The 14499-nt window shown below is 38.4% G+C and overlaps 1 protein-coding gene across 4 annotated transcripts in view; it reads left to right on the top strand.

Annotated features, from left to right (window-relative positions):
* The window catches only part of LOC148852684 (uncharacterized), a 76665-nt gene extending 69229 nt beyond the window's left edge, over nucleotides 1–7436 (top strand). For 2 of the 4 annotated variants that reach the window (XM_088945174.1, XM_088945172.1), the window contains 5 exons: nucleotides 6058–6155; nucleotides 6395–6454; nucleotides 6555–6623; nucleotides 6709–6762; nucleotides 7029–7436. In XM_088945174.1, the coding sequence (XP_088801300.1) occupies nucleotides 6058–6155; nucleotides 6395–6454; nucleotides 6555–6623; nucleotides 6709–6762; nucleotides 7029–7100 (353 nt within the window). In that variant the 3' untranslated portion in view covers nucleotides 7101–7436. Of the gene's footprint in view, nucleotides 1–6057; nucleotides 6177–6394; nucleotides 6455–6554; nucleotides 6624–6708; nucleotides 6763–7028 lie in introns of all 4 variants that reach the window. The other 2 variants (XM_088945171.1, XM_088945173.1) reach the window with 1 other exon arrangement.
* The last annotated feature ends 7063 nt before the right edge of the window (nucleotides 7437–14499 follow it).

Consider the following 14499-nt stretch of genomic DNA (forward strand, 5'->3'; position numbering starts at 1 on the left):
AGTTGTGACTGTTCAACTACTTCAGTAGCCGCCCAACTAAGGGCATTCTTGTAATCTTTCATTCTTTTAAGTTAAGTATAAAATATAATGAGGGTTTGGTGGCTAGAACTAATCCAATTCTAGTTAGCATCTCACTCTTCCTTTCCTCTCTTTTCTTCTCTACTACTGAAACTCTTCATCTTCTTTTTCTTTCTCTTCACAAGGAATTCGTCCTGATTTACAAACAGTGATTTCTACTATTTTCTCAAGAAAATAATGTCGGGCTTTGGTCATGGCTTTGGTGAAGAGATCCTCAAGCTGTAGACCCGATGAAACATGTGGGAGAGAGATGCGACCCGTGTGGAGGTCACGAATGAAATGACAATCCACCTCAATGTGTTTAGTACACTCATGAAGTACAGGATTGGATAGAAGAAACTAGTACAAAGGCCGCCAGAATGGACATCCACACTATTGAAGAAAACTTTGACAATCCCTATAATCCCTAGCTCCACATCATCTCCTTCATGGAGGCTGGCATTGACCAAGCAAGACCCACCGGACCAAGAAAGTGATTCCAAATTCTAGCAGAAATTGAGAGTGCAGAAATAGATGACTGCTATCTTCCACTCCTTGACCACATAACACACATCTCTGATCCTGAATATGAACCCCTCTCTTACATAGGTGGGCTTTAGTTAAACACCTGTCTAGAACTGCAGCCCACACTAGAGCATTGATTTTTGAGGGAGAGGTTGGATTCCAGATTCTGGAGGCAGGCATATCTTCTGAAGTACTCATTGTCATGTGAGTGGCAAATGACCTGACTGAGAAGAGGCCATCTGTACTCCAAGTCCAGGACCAGCTGTCTTCTTTGAGCAGATTTAGGGGTTGAAGGGAGAGCAGATCGAGTAGGTCAGCCAGGACAGGAATTTACCAATCCTGAAAATTCCTTCTGAAAGAAGGGCACCAGGCTACTGAGTTTAACTCTGAAAGAGGAGTGTTTCCACACCAGGGATCTTTCTAGAAGGACAGCCTGTTACCCTTCCCAAGGTTGGGGCTTAAAAAACTACTGAAAATGGGAAGAGTGTCCACTATTTTCCTCCAAACCGAACACCCTAAGGATGGGGGAGAAGAAGTAGTGATCCAATCTCCTCTATTTGTATTGTATTTTGATATCATTAACTTCCTCCACCAGTGGTTTCTTTCCAACCCGAACCTCCAGATCCATTTCCCAAGAAGAGCCTTATTAAAGGTCCTCATACGCCTAATACCCAAGCCTCTTTTACTTTTCGGAGAGCACACCTCCCAACTCAAACTCACCAAGTGGATTTTCTTCCTATCCTCCTCCTAACCTTTCCACAAAAAGTCCCTTTGGAGCCTCTCAATTCTTTGGGCCACTTTGCTTGGAATTGGGAATAAGGAGAGAGAAAATGCTGGCAAGTTGGATAAGGAGCTTTTTAATAGGGTAATTCTGCCCCCCAAGGACAAGTATTTGGCCTTCCAAGTTGCCAATTTCTTTTCTAGCCACTCTAAGACTGGTTCCGAGATCAAATCAGAAGTACGTTTTGCTCCTAGTGGGAGTCCCAGATACTAGTTGGAAGAAACCCCACCTGACAAGCTAATCTCTCTGCCAAGTCCTCTGCATTTTCCACTTTTCCCAGTGGGATCAAACAGCTTTTACTCCAATTAACTTTCAGTCCTGTCACCACTTCGAACCAGCTTAGAACTCTCACTAATAGGTCCAAGTGTTCTTCATTGGCTTCCATAAAACATAAGGTGTCATATGCAAATTGCAGTACCTAAACCTTCTCCCCTCCTGGCACCACCTCAAATTGCAGTACCTAAACCCCTTCCCCTGCTTTTTGGATGAAAGTTGTAAATATTTCCATCACACAAATGAACAAAAGAGGGGAGAGAGTGTCTCCCTGTCTGAGCCCCTTGGAATTCTTAAAAAATCCTACTGATTGGCCATTTAGGATGACTGAAAACTTAGGAGAGGTGACACAAACTTTTATCCAGTTCCTCCAAGTCTACCCAAAATTTTTTTATCTAACAGACAGTCCAAACATCTCCAATTGACTTTGTCATAGGCCTTTCCGAGGTCAAGTTTGCAAAGCAGGCCTGGATTTCCCTCCCTTAACCTTGAATCAATTAATTCATTAGCTACCAAGACACTGTCCATCAATTGACGACCGGGGACAAACGCAAACTGATTTTGAGAGATCACACTCGGCAGCACCTTTTTCAACCTCTCTGCCAAGACCTTGGCCAAAATCTTATAGAAGCTGTTCAGGAGGCTAATCGTCTGAAATCTTTCAAGTTTGTAGCTCCTTCAATTTTCGGGATCAAGGAACATATGGGGATATAGCAAGTTAGAATATGATGGATGGACTGCAAAAGTCTGCAACCCTAGTGCTTTTTCTTGTCTGGGACAAACCACTACTCCTAATAGCCTCCCTGAATTCACAGCCAAAGAGGTAGACATCCTCAATCATGCTATGGCTCGATTGAGACAATCCACTATCCTCTTCATCCTTTACCAAGACAAGTATTGCTTTTGGCCTTAGTGCCATTCAGCCTTAATCCTATGGCTCAGGGGCCATTGGGTCAGTGACCTCCGAACACATGACAAATAATTCTTCCTATTTCTCAATTTACCATCTTGGTTTTGGACAAGATAAAGTGAGAATTGTTGATGGCTCTCTTTTCGTTATTCATGGAAAAGGGGATATTCAATTTGAAAGGATCTTTCTTTTAAGTCTGCTTTGCATGTTCCCAACTTTACTACTAATTTGCTTCTAGTCTCTCAAATCACCAGGACCATGGATTGTATTGTGACTCTTTTCCTACAAATTGTCTTGTAGGACCAGTTGACAAATCAAATGGTTGGGAGTGGTTTTGGGGGTTGGTTGTCCCTACTAACTAATGAAGATATCAATTCAGCTCTTAAAGCTTCAACAAGTCATAACGGTGAATGCAAGGAGTCTAGTGGACTATCTATGGCATGCCAGATTGGTTCATTTGTCTTTTATGTTGTTAAGAGTTCTGTTTCCAAGGTTATTTGAAAGAGTGTCAATTGAGAGTCTTTTTTTGTAAAGTATGTGAATTTTCTAAGCATTGTATAATAAACTATCCAAGCTATAGTAATGAAGTTAGTGCTCCTTTTGATTTGGTTCATTTTGATGTGTGGGGTCCTTCACCAATTATTTCAATGGATGGCTATCGTTACTTTATTAGTTTTATTGATCACTTTACGAGGTGTACTTCGATTTACTTGAAGAAAGAAAGAGAGGAGGTACCTAGGATCTCCATAGTCTTTTGCAAGATGATTGAGAATCGATTTGGGAAGAAGATTAAACAATTCTATTTTGACAATGCTGGCGATTATTTCAAGAACCCTCTGAATGTGTTATTTGAAGATGAGGGAACATTACATCAATCTTCTTGTAGTTACACTCCATAGTATAATGGAGTTGCAGAGAGGAAAAAATAGACATATTAGAAATTGCATGTGCTCCTCTTGTTTCAAAGCAAGGTTCCAAAGAAGTTCTGGTCTCATGTTGTTCTCACTATATCTTATTTGACCAACAGGATATTATCTCGACTATTCGGTATGAAGACCACCTTCTATGTTCCATGTCTAGGTCAAACTGCTTTTCTTTACCACCAAAGGTTTTTCATTGTGTGTTTCATTCACATTGAGGATCTTAAGTGAACCATGATGCTGGATCCTAAGGCAACATAGTTGTCAAGGCAACACCTAGGCAACTAGGTGCTTTTCAAGGAGCGCCTCGCCCAAACGCCAAGAGAAAATGTATTAGGCACATGCTGAGGGGACTGAAACACATGTATAGGACATGTTGCATGTTATCATATTTTTGTTATGAGGAAAGTAAAAACAAAATATCTCAAGGGTTTCACTTTGACAAAAGAATCAAATGAGGAAGAGAGAACAACAGCCCTCCATCGTTCCAACACAATCCTCTAAGTCAAGGTCAGTTGATCAGTTTTCTCCTTCGTTTTGTTCTCTTTTTCCACTGGTTTAAAACAGTGGTTACGCCCTATTGTTCTCCTCTTCCTTGTTGGACTAAAACCATTCTTCTTTCCTGGTTTGAATCATATTATTGGACTAAAACAGGGGCTCCGCCCCCTTTTTTTGTTCTGAAATTTCTTGTTTGCTTTCAGCACTTTTTCCCTCATATTGGTGTCTGAAATTCTTCAGTCTTCTTTTATTTTAGTATTTTTTTCACCAGCTTTTCTGGGCCTAGAACAGGGGCTCCGCCCCCTTCTTTTGTTCTTAGCTTCTTGCATTTTTCAGCCCTTCTTTTGTTCTCATCATTGATATCTGAAACAGGGGCAGAGCCCCTTCTTTTCTTCATATTTTTTCTTTTATTTTAATATTTTTTCACCTTCTTTTTCTGGGTCTAGAACAGTGGCTCCACCCCTTACTTTTCTTCTTCATTTTCTTCTTTTATTTTAGTAATTGTTCTCATCAAGCAACACTGCATGAAACACAAGCACAAAAGTGCAGAATACATAAAACCAAAAAAACTAGTACAGAAGGGGTAGAAATCCATCGGCTTCTTATTTTTAAGTTCCATCGCCTAGGCGAGGGCTAGAATTAAGGCAATTTGTAAGGTGTTTTTGGACTATTCTCCTACTCAAAAGGGATTAGTGCTTTTGATCCAATTACTAGTAGGAAGTTCATTACAAAAGATGGCACCCTTATCAAAATCCTCTTTAGGGACTTTAGGGAGAGACTAGTGGAGTGGAAGAGACTTCCTTAGGGGCTAATCCTTTTGTCCTTATTGCTGCTCCTCTTTCAACTGCTCCTAATTTGGTTCCTACCGAGCTCACTGAGTCTACTTGTCCAGTTGGGCCTCCAATTGATAGGACCCGTGTTGGTAATACTCCTTGCACAGAAGGCACTGCTCCTAAGCGTTGTGATGTAGTGTTTTAGGAAGCAAAAGAAAAAGAGATTTGTTAGTTCCTAACTGCAATAAATTGGGTGTTCTCATCCTAACCAACCAAGGTATGGTTTCTCATCCTGCGTCCACTAGTTCTGATTCAGATCTTCCTATTTGCTTTGTGGAAACCAGTTTGATCCTGCACTCTTTATCCTATAAATAGATTTTTCTCATACTCTCATTTGTCTCCTGTCTATCACTTTTTTGTTTGTGCCCTGTCCTCTGTCTCTACTCCTAGGTTTTTAGAGGTTGTTATTGATACCAAATAGAAGAAAACTATGGATGAAGAAATGAGAGCATTATTGAGAGCAAAAGCTTGGGAGCTATTGGATCTACTAGATGGGAAGAACATTGTGGGGTGCAAGTAGGTGTACACAATCAAACACAAGGTTGATGGTTTGATTGAAACATACAAAGGTTGGTTGCAAAGTGTCTCACCCAAAAGGAAGGTATTGACTACAAGGATACTTTTGCTCTGGATTCCAAACTTTTCTTGGGATCTACATCAATTGGATGTAGTCAATACCTTCCTTTTTGGGGAGTGGTGTCCTTTTTGGGAACCAACTCTTATTGGGTATCTTTTGGGTTACCTATTAGGTATGTATATTGATTTTTGGTGAGGGTTTTCTTTTTGCGAGAGTGACAGATTTGGGGGTGAGATGAAGAGGTATTTTGAAAACCAGTGTTGGGATATTTTGTTGAGCAAGGTATTTTGGCTCTTAGGGTTTTCTCTCTTGCTTCTTTCATCCATAGACGTAGGCAATTTTCCGAACCACATAAATGTTGTTTCTTTCATTTGCTTTTTTATTTCTCTATTTTCTATTTGCTTGTAATCATACCATCTCTTTGATTTACTATTATTATTGTTGGAGAAAAGTTTTTCACATGAAGAACTGGGTATTTGAAGCATGTATTACAGATTACGTGAGGCTATCAAATACCCCCTCCCCCCCCCCCCCTCGGAACATTTCTATCCTAGGATTTTTTTTTTTCTCATGTCATAGGAAAATGGGGAATTTGTTGGTTGCAGGATTTTTTTCTCATGTCAGCCTCTGATATTTTAATTAATACTTACATTGTTATGGTGGCCCTTCTGGTATGCTTGCAGGAGTTTGGGATGCTGTAGTGACTTGCTTCTTCCTTGATACGGCACACAACATTGTTGAATACATCGAGATCATATCAAGGATCCTAAAAGATGGTGGAGTAAGTTTAAGCTGTAAAGAAGTAATAACTGGGGGCTGCCCTTCAGTATCTTATACTCTCTAATTCCTTGGGACTTAATTTATCATTTGGTCGCTGCCTGCTCTGTTCAATCTATAAGATCTCTCACGATCTATATTACTATTGCTAATTAGTTCTCTTTCATCCTACATAGCTAACCTTTTTCTTGTCCCTTTTTTTCATAATTGGAACATATTTTATGTTAATTTTTGTATTCATAGGTATGGATAAACTTGGGCCCCCTACTCTATCACTTCGCAGATGCATATGGACCAGATGATGTAACTTGCTACACCCTCCATCCCCTTCCCCCTGCCTCTCCAGGCAATAAGTCATTACTCACTAAATGTCCTTGTTCTTTTCCTTTTGTATTCTTTCTAGGAGATGTCCATTGAAATTAGTTTGGAAGATGTGAAGAGGGTTGCATTCCATTATGGATTTCAGTTAGAGGTAAGACGCATATTTACTTTTATTCTTGTAAATCATCAGTGAGACTAATGATTATGTGTGCCTGATCAATTCTTGCTATCATCAGAGGGAAAAGACTATTGAAACTACGTACACTGCAAACTCTCGATCCATGATGCAAGTAAGTATTCCATTCGATGTACAAATTTGCATGCTTCTTTGGTTGTGCTTCATTTCCTTCTTTCTTTTGTCCCAAATAAATATTTTGTATTGGAGGGAGGATGATCAAAAACTATGAGACCTTTTAGGTCTTGAATTGTAGGCTCAATAGATAAAACGCACTACAGATGTTGCCTAATGCAAGACTCCAGAAATCTTTTACATTATGGGATGAATTTCATCTATAAATTGATCCGTGGCCACTAATTAATTATTCATAAATTGCAGAATCGGTACTATGCAGCATTTTGGACGATGACAAAGAAAGAAGCAATTTCAAAGAAAAGGGAAACAATATAAATAGATTAATCTGTCATGATAGAAGGCTACAAATTATATTCTTGTCAAGCAATGTAGTGGTTAAGAGCTGCTGATGTTTAATCGCAAGCAGTTGTTTAGTGTTGACTTCTTGTTTGATGTCATTAAAATGTTGAAGACTACATCACAAGGATATGGTTGATTCATCAATTTGTTGATAGGGTAAAGTGTAACCATTATCTACATTTGAGCAATAGCTCAATAGCTGAACATTTAAACAAGTAGAGGAAGAAATGGTGGCTTAAGCGACATTACATATTATTAGAGACAACGTTTATATTATTAAAAATGCAAAAAGTATAAAATATGCAATTTTAAGAGACTGTATCTGGATACACTATGGATACATATAGGTATGGTTGAAAAATCAATATATGATGGATAGGGAATCTCAAATATATTTTCTTTTTTTGAAATATATGAATAAAATTGAACCTAAGTATCATATGACAAATAATGTTTATGCACATGTATACATGACATGCCATAATTGTTTATGTGGATTGTGAACTATTGGGATATGATAAGGAGATAATTGGGACTTGAATAGTCGGCCCGTTATAACAAAAAAGATAAAAAAATAAAAAAATAAAAAAATAATGGAAAAATGGTCAAAACTGTTCGAATGGTTAACCGGCCGGTTCAGCGGTTTGTTGACCAAAATCAACAGTTTTGGGGAAAAATGGAACCGGTCAAGTGACTGGTTCCCGGTTTTTCTGTTTCGACTGTCCAGTCTGGTCCGGTTTTGAAAACCATGGGTAGAACAGTAGAAGAAATAGATCAGTTATTTAATTTTTTTTATTTTTTTTAATTAATAAAATCAATAAGAAAAAGTTTATAAAATAGTTTAAAGTCTTAAAAAGTTAAGGTACATTCCATTTTGGCAATTGTGGTATTGTAGCTTAGTGGAGGAATCTCTTTCATCGGGCGACTTGTTTTCAGGTATTAACAACTACATTTGCAGTGGCACGGCCACATAAATTTAAACAATAATAAATGATATGGGATTTGTACAAATCGTGGTATTGCATCTCTTTAAATGGTGTTTTAGTGTGTTGAAAAACCAATACGCATCACTTGATATGTGGGATTTTTAACAGTTTAGTATCGGCTTGCAATAATTGATTTTGTGCTTGATTAAGTATCAATTTGTAGTGTTGAAAGGCATAAGCCAAAGTTCATTGAACAATAAAACTCGGTCACAAGGAGATTCCCTCTAGATGGTAAGCAATATTTGGTCCAAAGTAGAGTTGAACATGAGAGAGTATTGAACAGCAATATTCAGTCGAAGGTGGCTATCTGGTCCCTGCAACTAGCAACAAAGGAGAGTATGAGCTAGTGAGGAGTGGTATCCTCGTCAGATAGGGTATGGACGATGTCCATTATATTACTTTCAGGGGTGTTCATTTTTTGGATTTTGAGAGGGGGGAAAGTTGGTCAATGGGATTTTGGTTCCCATTGACCAAGAATCCCATGTTCATTTTTCGGATTTATGTGGGGAGCAGGGAAAGTTTATTTTCTTGGATATCACTTACCCGGATAAATGATACCCATATCCTAGGTGGATAAATAACTTTCCCACCTAGAGGGAAAGTTACTGACACTTGAATGGAACAAAAATGCCCCTTTTAATAATAGATTTTTATGGCTAAAATGGTCATTACCTTATTTACCTAAGAAATAAAAGAGCATGGGTAAATAAACTTACCTACCTGGGTAAATAACTTATTGAAAAGCAAACGGGCCTCAATGATAACTTCCGTGAGGTTGAGTTGGGCCGTCAGTGAGAGTCCTTCAAGGAATGCTCGAGTTTTCGCTTCAACTGTAGAACAGGCTGGAAAAGGGGTGGTCTGAGTTGCTATGTGGGCATCCTTGCAGTCTCCGGTTATGATCACAGTCCTTTGCAGATGAAAGAGAATAGGCCCCATTGACATTAACTTTAAAGGCATTTGCCTCGGGAGGTGTCCAAGCCAACTAATGGGCTCTAGGCAGGGAAGGAGTGATTGTTGATTACGAGGGGTCCCATGAGCAGTAAACTGAAATAATGTGATGGGTTCTCACTATAGGTTTCAATGAGTCCACCGTTGCTTTGTTAAGAAAAGTCTCGTTCTGCATCTTCCAAATTTGCTTTACATGGATGGCAATAGCATCTTTGAGAAATCCATCAACATTGTGGAGGCTGTCTTCACTCAACAGCCAATAACTGAGCTATGAGTTGAAGGTTAGGATTTCATCATCTATCTTGAGTGATAGTGGGGATCCAAACCAAATTAGTTGAGTCACTTTGCACTTCAGAAAAAAGAATGATCAAAAGTTCCAAGGACCAAGGTTCTATCAATACAGGCCGATATGCCGGTAGGGTGTATCGTCCTATATCAATGCTTTTTTTATGTTTTATTTATTTTTTTAAACCAGTTTAGAGAGACCGATTTAAGTGCTAGCTACTCTCTGAACCATGGCCTGACTGTGTATCAGAAAGGCGCTGATACAATATGTATCAACCAAAATGGACTGTAACGATATTTAGATAGGGTCACTTTTGTAGATATAGCACCCCCAAATAAACACGGAAATCCTGGGGGTGCACTCTTCTTCGATAAATTCTAGGCTAGAATTTAGTCCCATAATAACTCTATCCACAATAAAGGGATCGAAGTATATCTGTAGCAGGTCATTGTTCCATTGGTTGAGATTGCTATCAACCAAACATGAGATGGGCAGTGGTTGGACTAGTACGGAAGTAGGGTCAGGTCGGAAGTTAGTAGGAATGCCCCTAGAATCCAAAGAACATGCCAGGCATCCAAAGAGACCCATTACCAATTAGCCAACAAGAACCATGAACTATCAATTCTTGACATTTAGGCTCCGTTCATTTTTTGGAAAGCCACTTACCTGAGTAAATGCACTTACTTGGGTAAGTGTTTCCTGAAAATACTGGACACACTTACCCAGGTAATTGTATTTACCCATGTTCTTTTATTTCTCAGGTAAATGAGACAATAATCGTTTTAGTTATAAAAAACCATTATTAAAAAAGACAATTTTGACCTATCTAAGTGTTAACAACTTTCCTCCAAGCAGGAAAGTTACTTATCCACTTGGGAGATTGGTATAGGTTACCTAGGTAAGTGATAACTAAGGAAAATGAATTTTCCGTAGATGCTACATAAATCTGAAAAAAGAACATTGGTACCTTGATCAATTACAATCAAAATCCCATTGACCGACTTTCCCTCCCCCCAAAATCCTCGAAATGAATAGGGCTCTTAAGGATAGCTATCTAGCAGGGTGAGTCAGATGGCTTTGTCCAAGAGCACCCATTGAGGTATTTGTTCCAAAGTAAGGTCACCCACAAGGTGTCTGGATTTTCAAGAAGCCACTACCCGAGTTTTGTTATCAGCACTAGTTAGTTTTTCTCATTTCTCAGATGCGTAGGCCTCCCAAATATTTTAGTTTTAAGAACTCTCATTTCTTTGACATAAAGGTTGTGTTTGGTTGCAATGCAAATAAATTTGTACTGATGCAAAACTATGGCAATGCAAATGATTTGAGTGTAAATTCTGACATATTTTTGTTTCAAATTTTAGCTTATTTTGTTTGATTGCATTATAAATGAAGTAAATTAAGACATGAAGCAGAATAGAATAAAATCCCAAGCAAAATTAAATAAGAATTTGCATTTTTTCATTTGCACTCCCATGCATTTGTACTGGTGCAAATAAAATTGCACTGCAACCAAGCACAGCCAAAGATGCTTTTTTGCCATCAAAGAAACCGTACCAAAAATCTCTAATGAATGAGTTTAGCTCTTTAGACGTATCCACAAGGAAGAGAGTAGTGGACATGAAGTACAAATGTATGGAGGCCAGCATAGACTTGATGAGTATGGACCTCCTTAATAAATAAGGTCTCTGCCTTCTTTTTAAGGGGATCCAAGATAAGATTCCTAATTTGACATTTATTCCAATTAAGGTTGTGTTTGGTATTATTGTCACTTCTACTTATATTTTAGGTTGATCAATACAAATTTTATGAGAATATATATATATATATATATATATATATATATATATATATATATATATATATATATATATATATATTTTTTTTTTTTTTTTTCTACCATAAATGCTTTGAGTTACAATACAACATTGAGTACCATTGTTGTTTCTTTACGAAACATTTGATGTTTCTATTATAAATGCCAATATCTAACCCAATGCCTATATTCTTTTAGTGGAAGTGGTTATTTAATGTGATGTAATAAGACAATTTCTCAAAAAAAAAAAATTGTGCTGGTCAACACAAAAGTAGAAGTACAATGGTACCAAATACAATCTAAATCAACCAACAGCAGTGAACATTTGGGCTTAAGTAGATAGCTGACTTGGAGAAATTAACTCCTTGTCTAGTCCAATTATAGGTGTGCCAAAATTATTTTACTCTCAAGTAGCTCAATGGTGCCGGCCTTATCAAATATTAATAGACTGTTTGCAAAAGGAAGATGTGATGGAGAAAAAGAGAAACAGGAGATATATGAGGTACCAATACAAAGCTTGATGAAATTGAGTATCCTTGGCAAAGAATCCTATCACCTCCTATTTGATGATACAAAGGCATTATGATTTGGGGATATAATATTGTAAAGTAGTGAAACGAGGTCTCTAAGAAGATATTTTGTATGAATGCAATCAGTTTTGGGCAAGTGACTCTAGATAGGTTGAAAGAATAAAGGGAGGGAGTCTATTGGGCCTAGGAGCTTTAAGTGGGTCCATTTCAAATCTAGGGTTGACAATTGGGGCGGGTTGGGTTGGGTTTGGTTTGGGTTGTGTTTCAACTCAATTCATCTAACCCGCTAACCCATTAATGACCCAGTTATATAAAATTAAATGGGTTGGGTTCAACCAAAACCGCTTTAACCCAATGCAATCCACCCAAACCCATTAGTCTTATATTTATGGACTTAAAAAACAAAATCTCTCTTAACATACAAGTTGGTTGTAGCTTGGTGGTTATTGTAGTTATTGTTTACATAAGTGGTGAAGATTCAAATCACATTACATGCATGTTATTTTCACACAAGTGGCAAAGTCATTTGACTATGTTTGGATTTTGGGTTTGACCGAACCACTTAGGTTCAAACCAGTCAGACCAACTTAAACAACATAGGTTCAAGGGTGATTGAACTGTTTAGATCTAGATCAATCCAGTCGAACCAGACCGGACCAGACCGGTTCAGTCAATGGTGGATTGACTTGGATCGGACCATATCAAGTTTATGCACGGGTATGGGACCGAACTGGTTGACCCGAGTTGGGTCAATGTAGCTAAATTGGGTCGGTCTGGCTTTGAGTCGGGTCGTGTGAATATTTGTCGGATGGATGGTCCAGATCGGGCAAAGCACGTAGAGGCCAAATCATCCCTCCCAAAACCGTTTTGTATTCAGGTAGACTCGGATCAACTTGTGCTGGGTCGGGTCGGAGTGTGTAAATATTGGTTGGGTCGGATGGCCCAAATCGAACAGAGCAAGCAGCACCAAACCATCTTGCCCAGGGTCTATTTCGGATTCGGGTTGACCGGGACCCACTTGTACTGGGTCGGGTTGGAGTGTGTGAATATTGGTTGGATCGGACGGCCCAAATCAGACAGAGCAAGTGGCATCGAACCATCCCACCCAGGGTTTATTTCGGATTCGGGTCAAGCCAAACTAGTATATACTGGATCGGATCAGACCGTGTTGAACTGGTCCAGACTCGGGTCAAATTGATTTGGATTTATGTTGGGTGAAATGTATTTATTGAAGACAAAACTAAATTTAGTCAATTATTAATAGAAAATTAATACATTAATTATAAATTATTTAATTCAAATGAAGAAATTAATACTTATATTTATGTCTATAATGATTAACTCAACAGTTATCCACAACCCAATCCAACCCAACCCATTTAAATGGATGGATTGGGTGATGGGTTATTACACAACCCACCAAGTAAATAGGTGGATTAGGTGAATTAGATATTAGATGGATTGGGTGGATTCAACGGGTTGAGTTCAAATCATTAATTTCTTCTGAAATGGGTTCATTTATAAAGATCTTCTTGAAGTATTGGATAATTATATTTTGGGTTTCACATGCCTCGGACGTCCAATCACCATTCTCATTGCTTAGAGCCTCAATGTCATTTCTCTTTCTTTGCCTAGGCATTGAAAGATGAAATTTCTGTTTCTGTCACCACTCTAAAGCAATTCCATTTTTACTCTTGGGCGCCAGAACAATTCTTCCTTTTTTTTTCTGATAAAGCTTCATAATCTTTTGAGGAGTTGTTGTCCCAACAAGAAATTGTCATGAGACATAGGTTAGGCTTGGACCCCAAGAATTTTCTTTCACACCTCATCGAGCTTGGCCTTAAAGTTGTCATATGTGGATTTACTCGAATCTCAAAAATTGAACTTGCATTCTTTACATTTTGCCTAGAAGTAATTCTTAGGCCTCGTTTGGTTTGTTGAAATAGGGGTTTGGAATTGAAATCAGAATGGGCTATTCCGATTCTAACTGTTGCTAGAGCGGAATCGGAATTCCATTCTCATTTTTGCTGGAATAGCATTCCCCCATTTAAGGGAATGGCTATTCTCAATCCCATTCCTGATTATTCCAATTTTCATTTCTATTCCTGTCTGAACCAAACTGATTATAGGAATAAACCATTCTGATTCTGATTCCGAAGGATTTTGATTCAAATTTCAATTCTGGCTACAAACCAAACGGACCCTTAGTAGAGTTGTTACAAGAGCGAGCAACCTTATCAATGTACTCGTGTCTACTTCTCTTAGGGTGAGCTAGAAATATTGGATAATGGTTACTCTCAATGGAGGGGAAATGATTAACATGACCTTTAGTCTATGTTTGATTTGAAGGAAAAAGTAGGGAAAAACAAGAAAACCTATACAAGGCTTGTAAAGGTTTCATTACCTTTTCCTTCAAACCAAACATAGCCTTAGGAAACATAAGCCACCAAGTTGGGATAGCTAGTATTCTATCCAATCTTTCTCGAATCAAACATTGATAAAACCTACGATTGGACCAAGGTCCATTAAACTTGTTATATTGAACATGTTTCAAAACGAGGATAAGGACTTGAGGACACAACCTACCTTTTCTAGAATTGAGGTGGAATGTAAATCAATGAGTTGTTGTCACGCTAAGGTCTTGTTTGGTTTGCAGGAATAGAAGTCTGGAATTGAAATCGGAATCAGTTTGGTTGGGCAGAATGGGAATCCCATTGCCATTCCTAGTGGAATGGCATTCCCCTATTTGAAGGATGGCCATTCCCTCCCCTTTCCATGTGAATAAAATCTTATTTCAATTGGTTTCAATTCC

The sequence above is a fragment of the Nelumbo lutea genome, chromosome 5 (genome assembly GCF_056320005.1).
Source record: "Nelumbo lutea isolate HS-2025 chromosome 5, American lotus-T2T, whole genome shotgun sequence".
In the NCBI taxonomy this organism is placed as follows: domain Eukaryota; kingdom Viridiplantae; phylum Streptophyta; class Magnoliopsida; order Proteales; family Nelumbonaceae; genus Nelumbo; species Nelumbo lutea.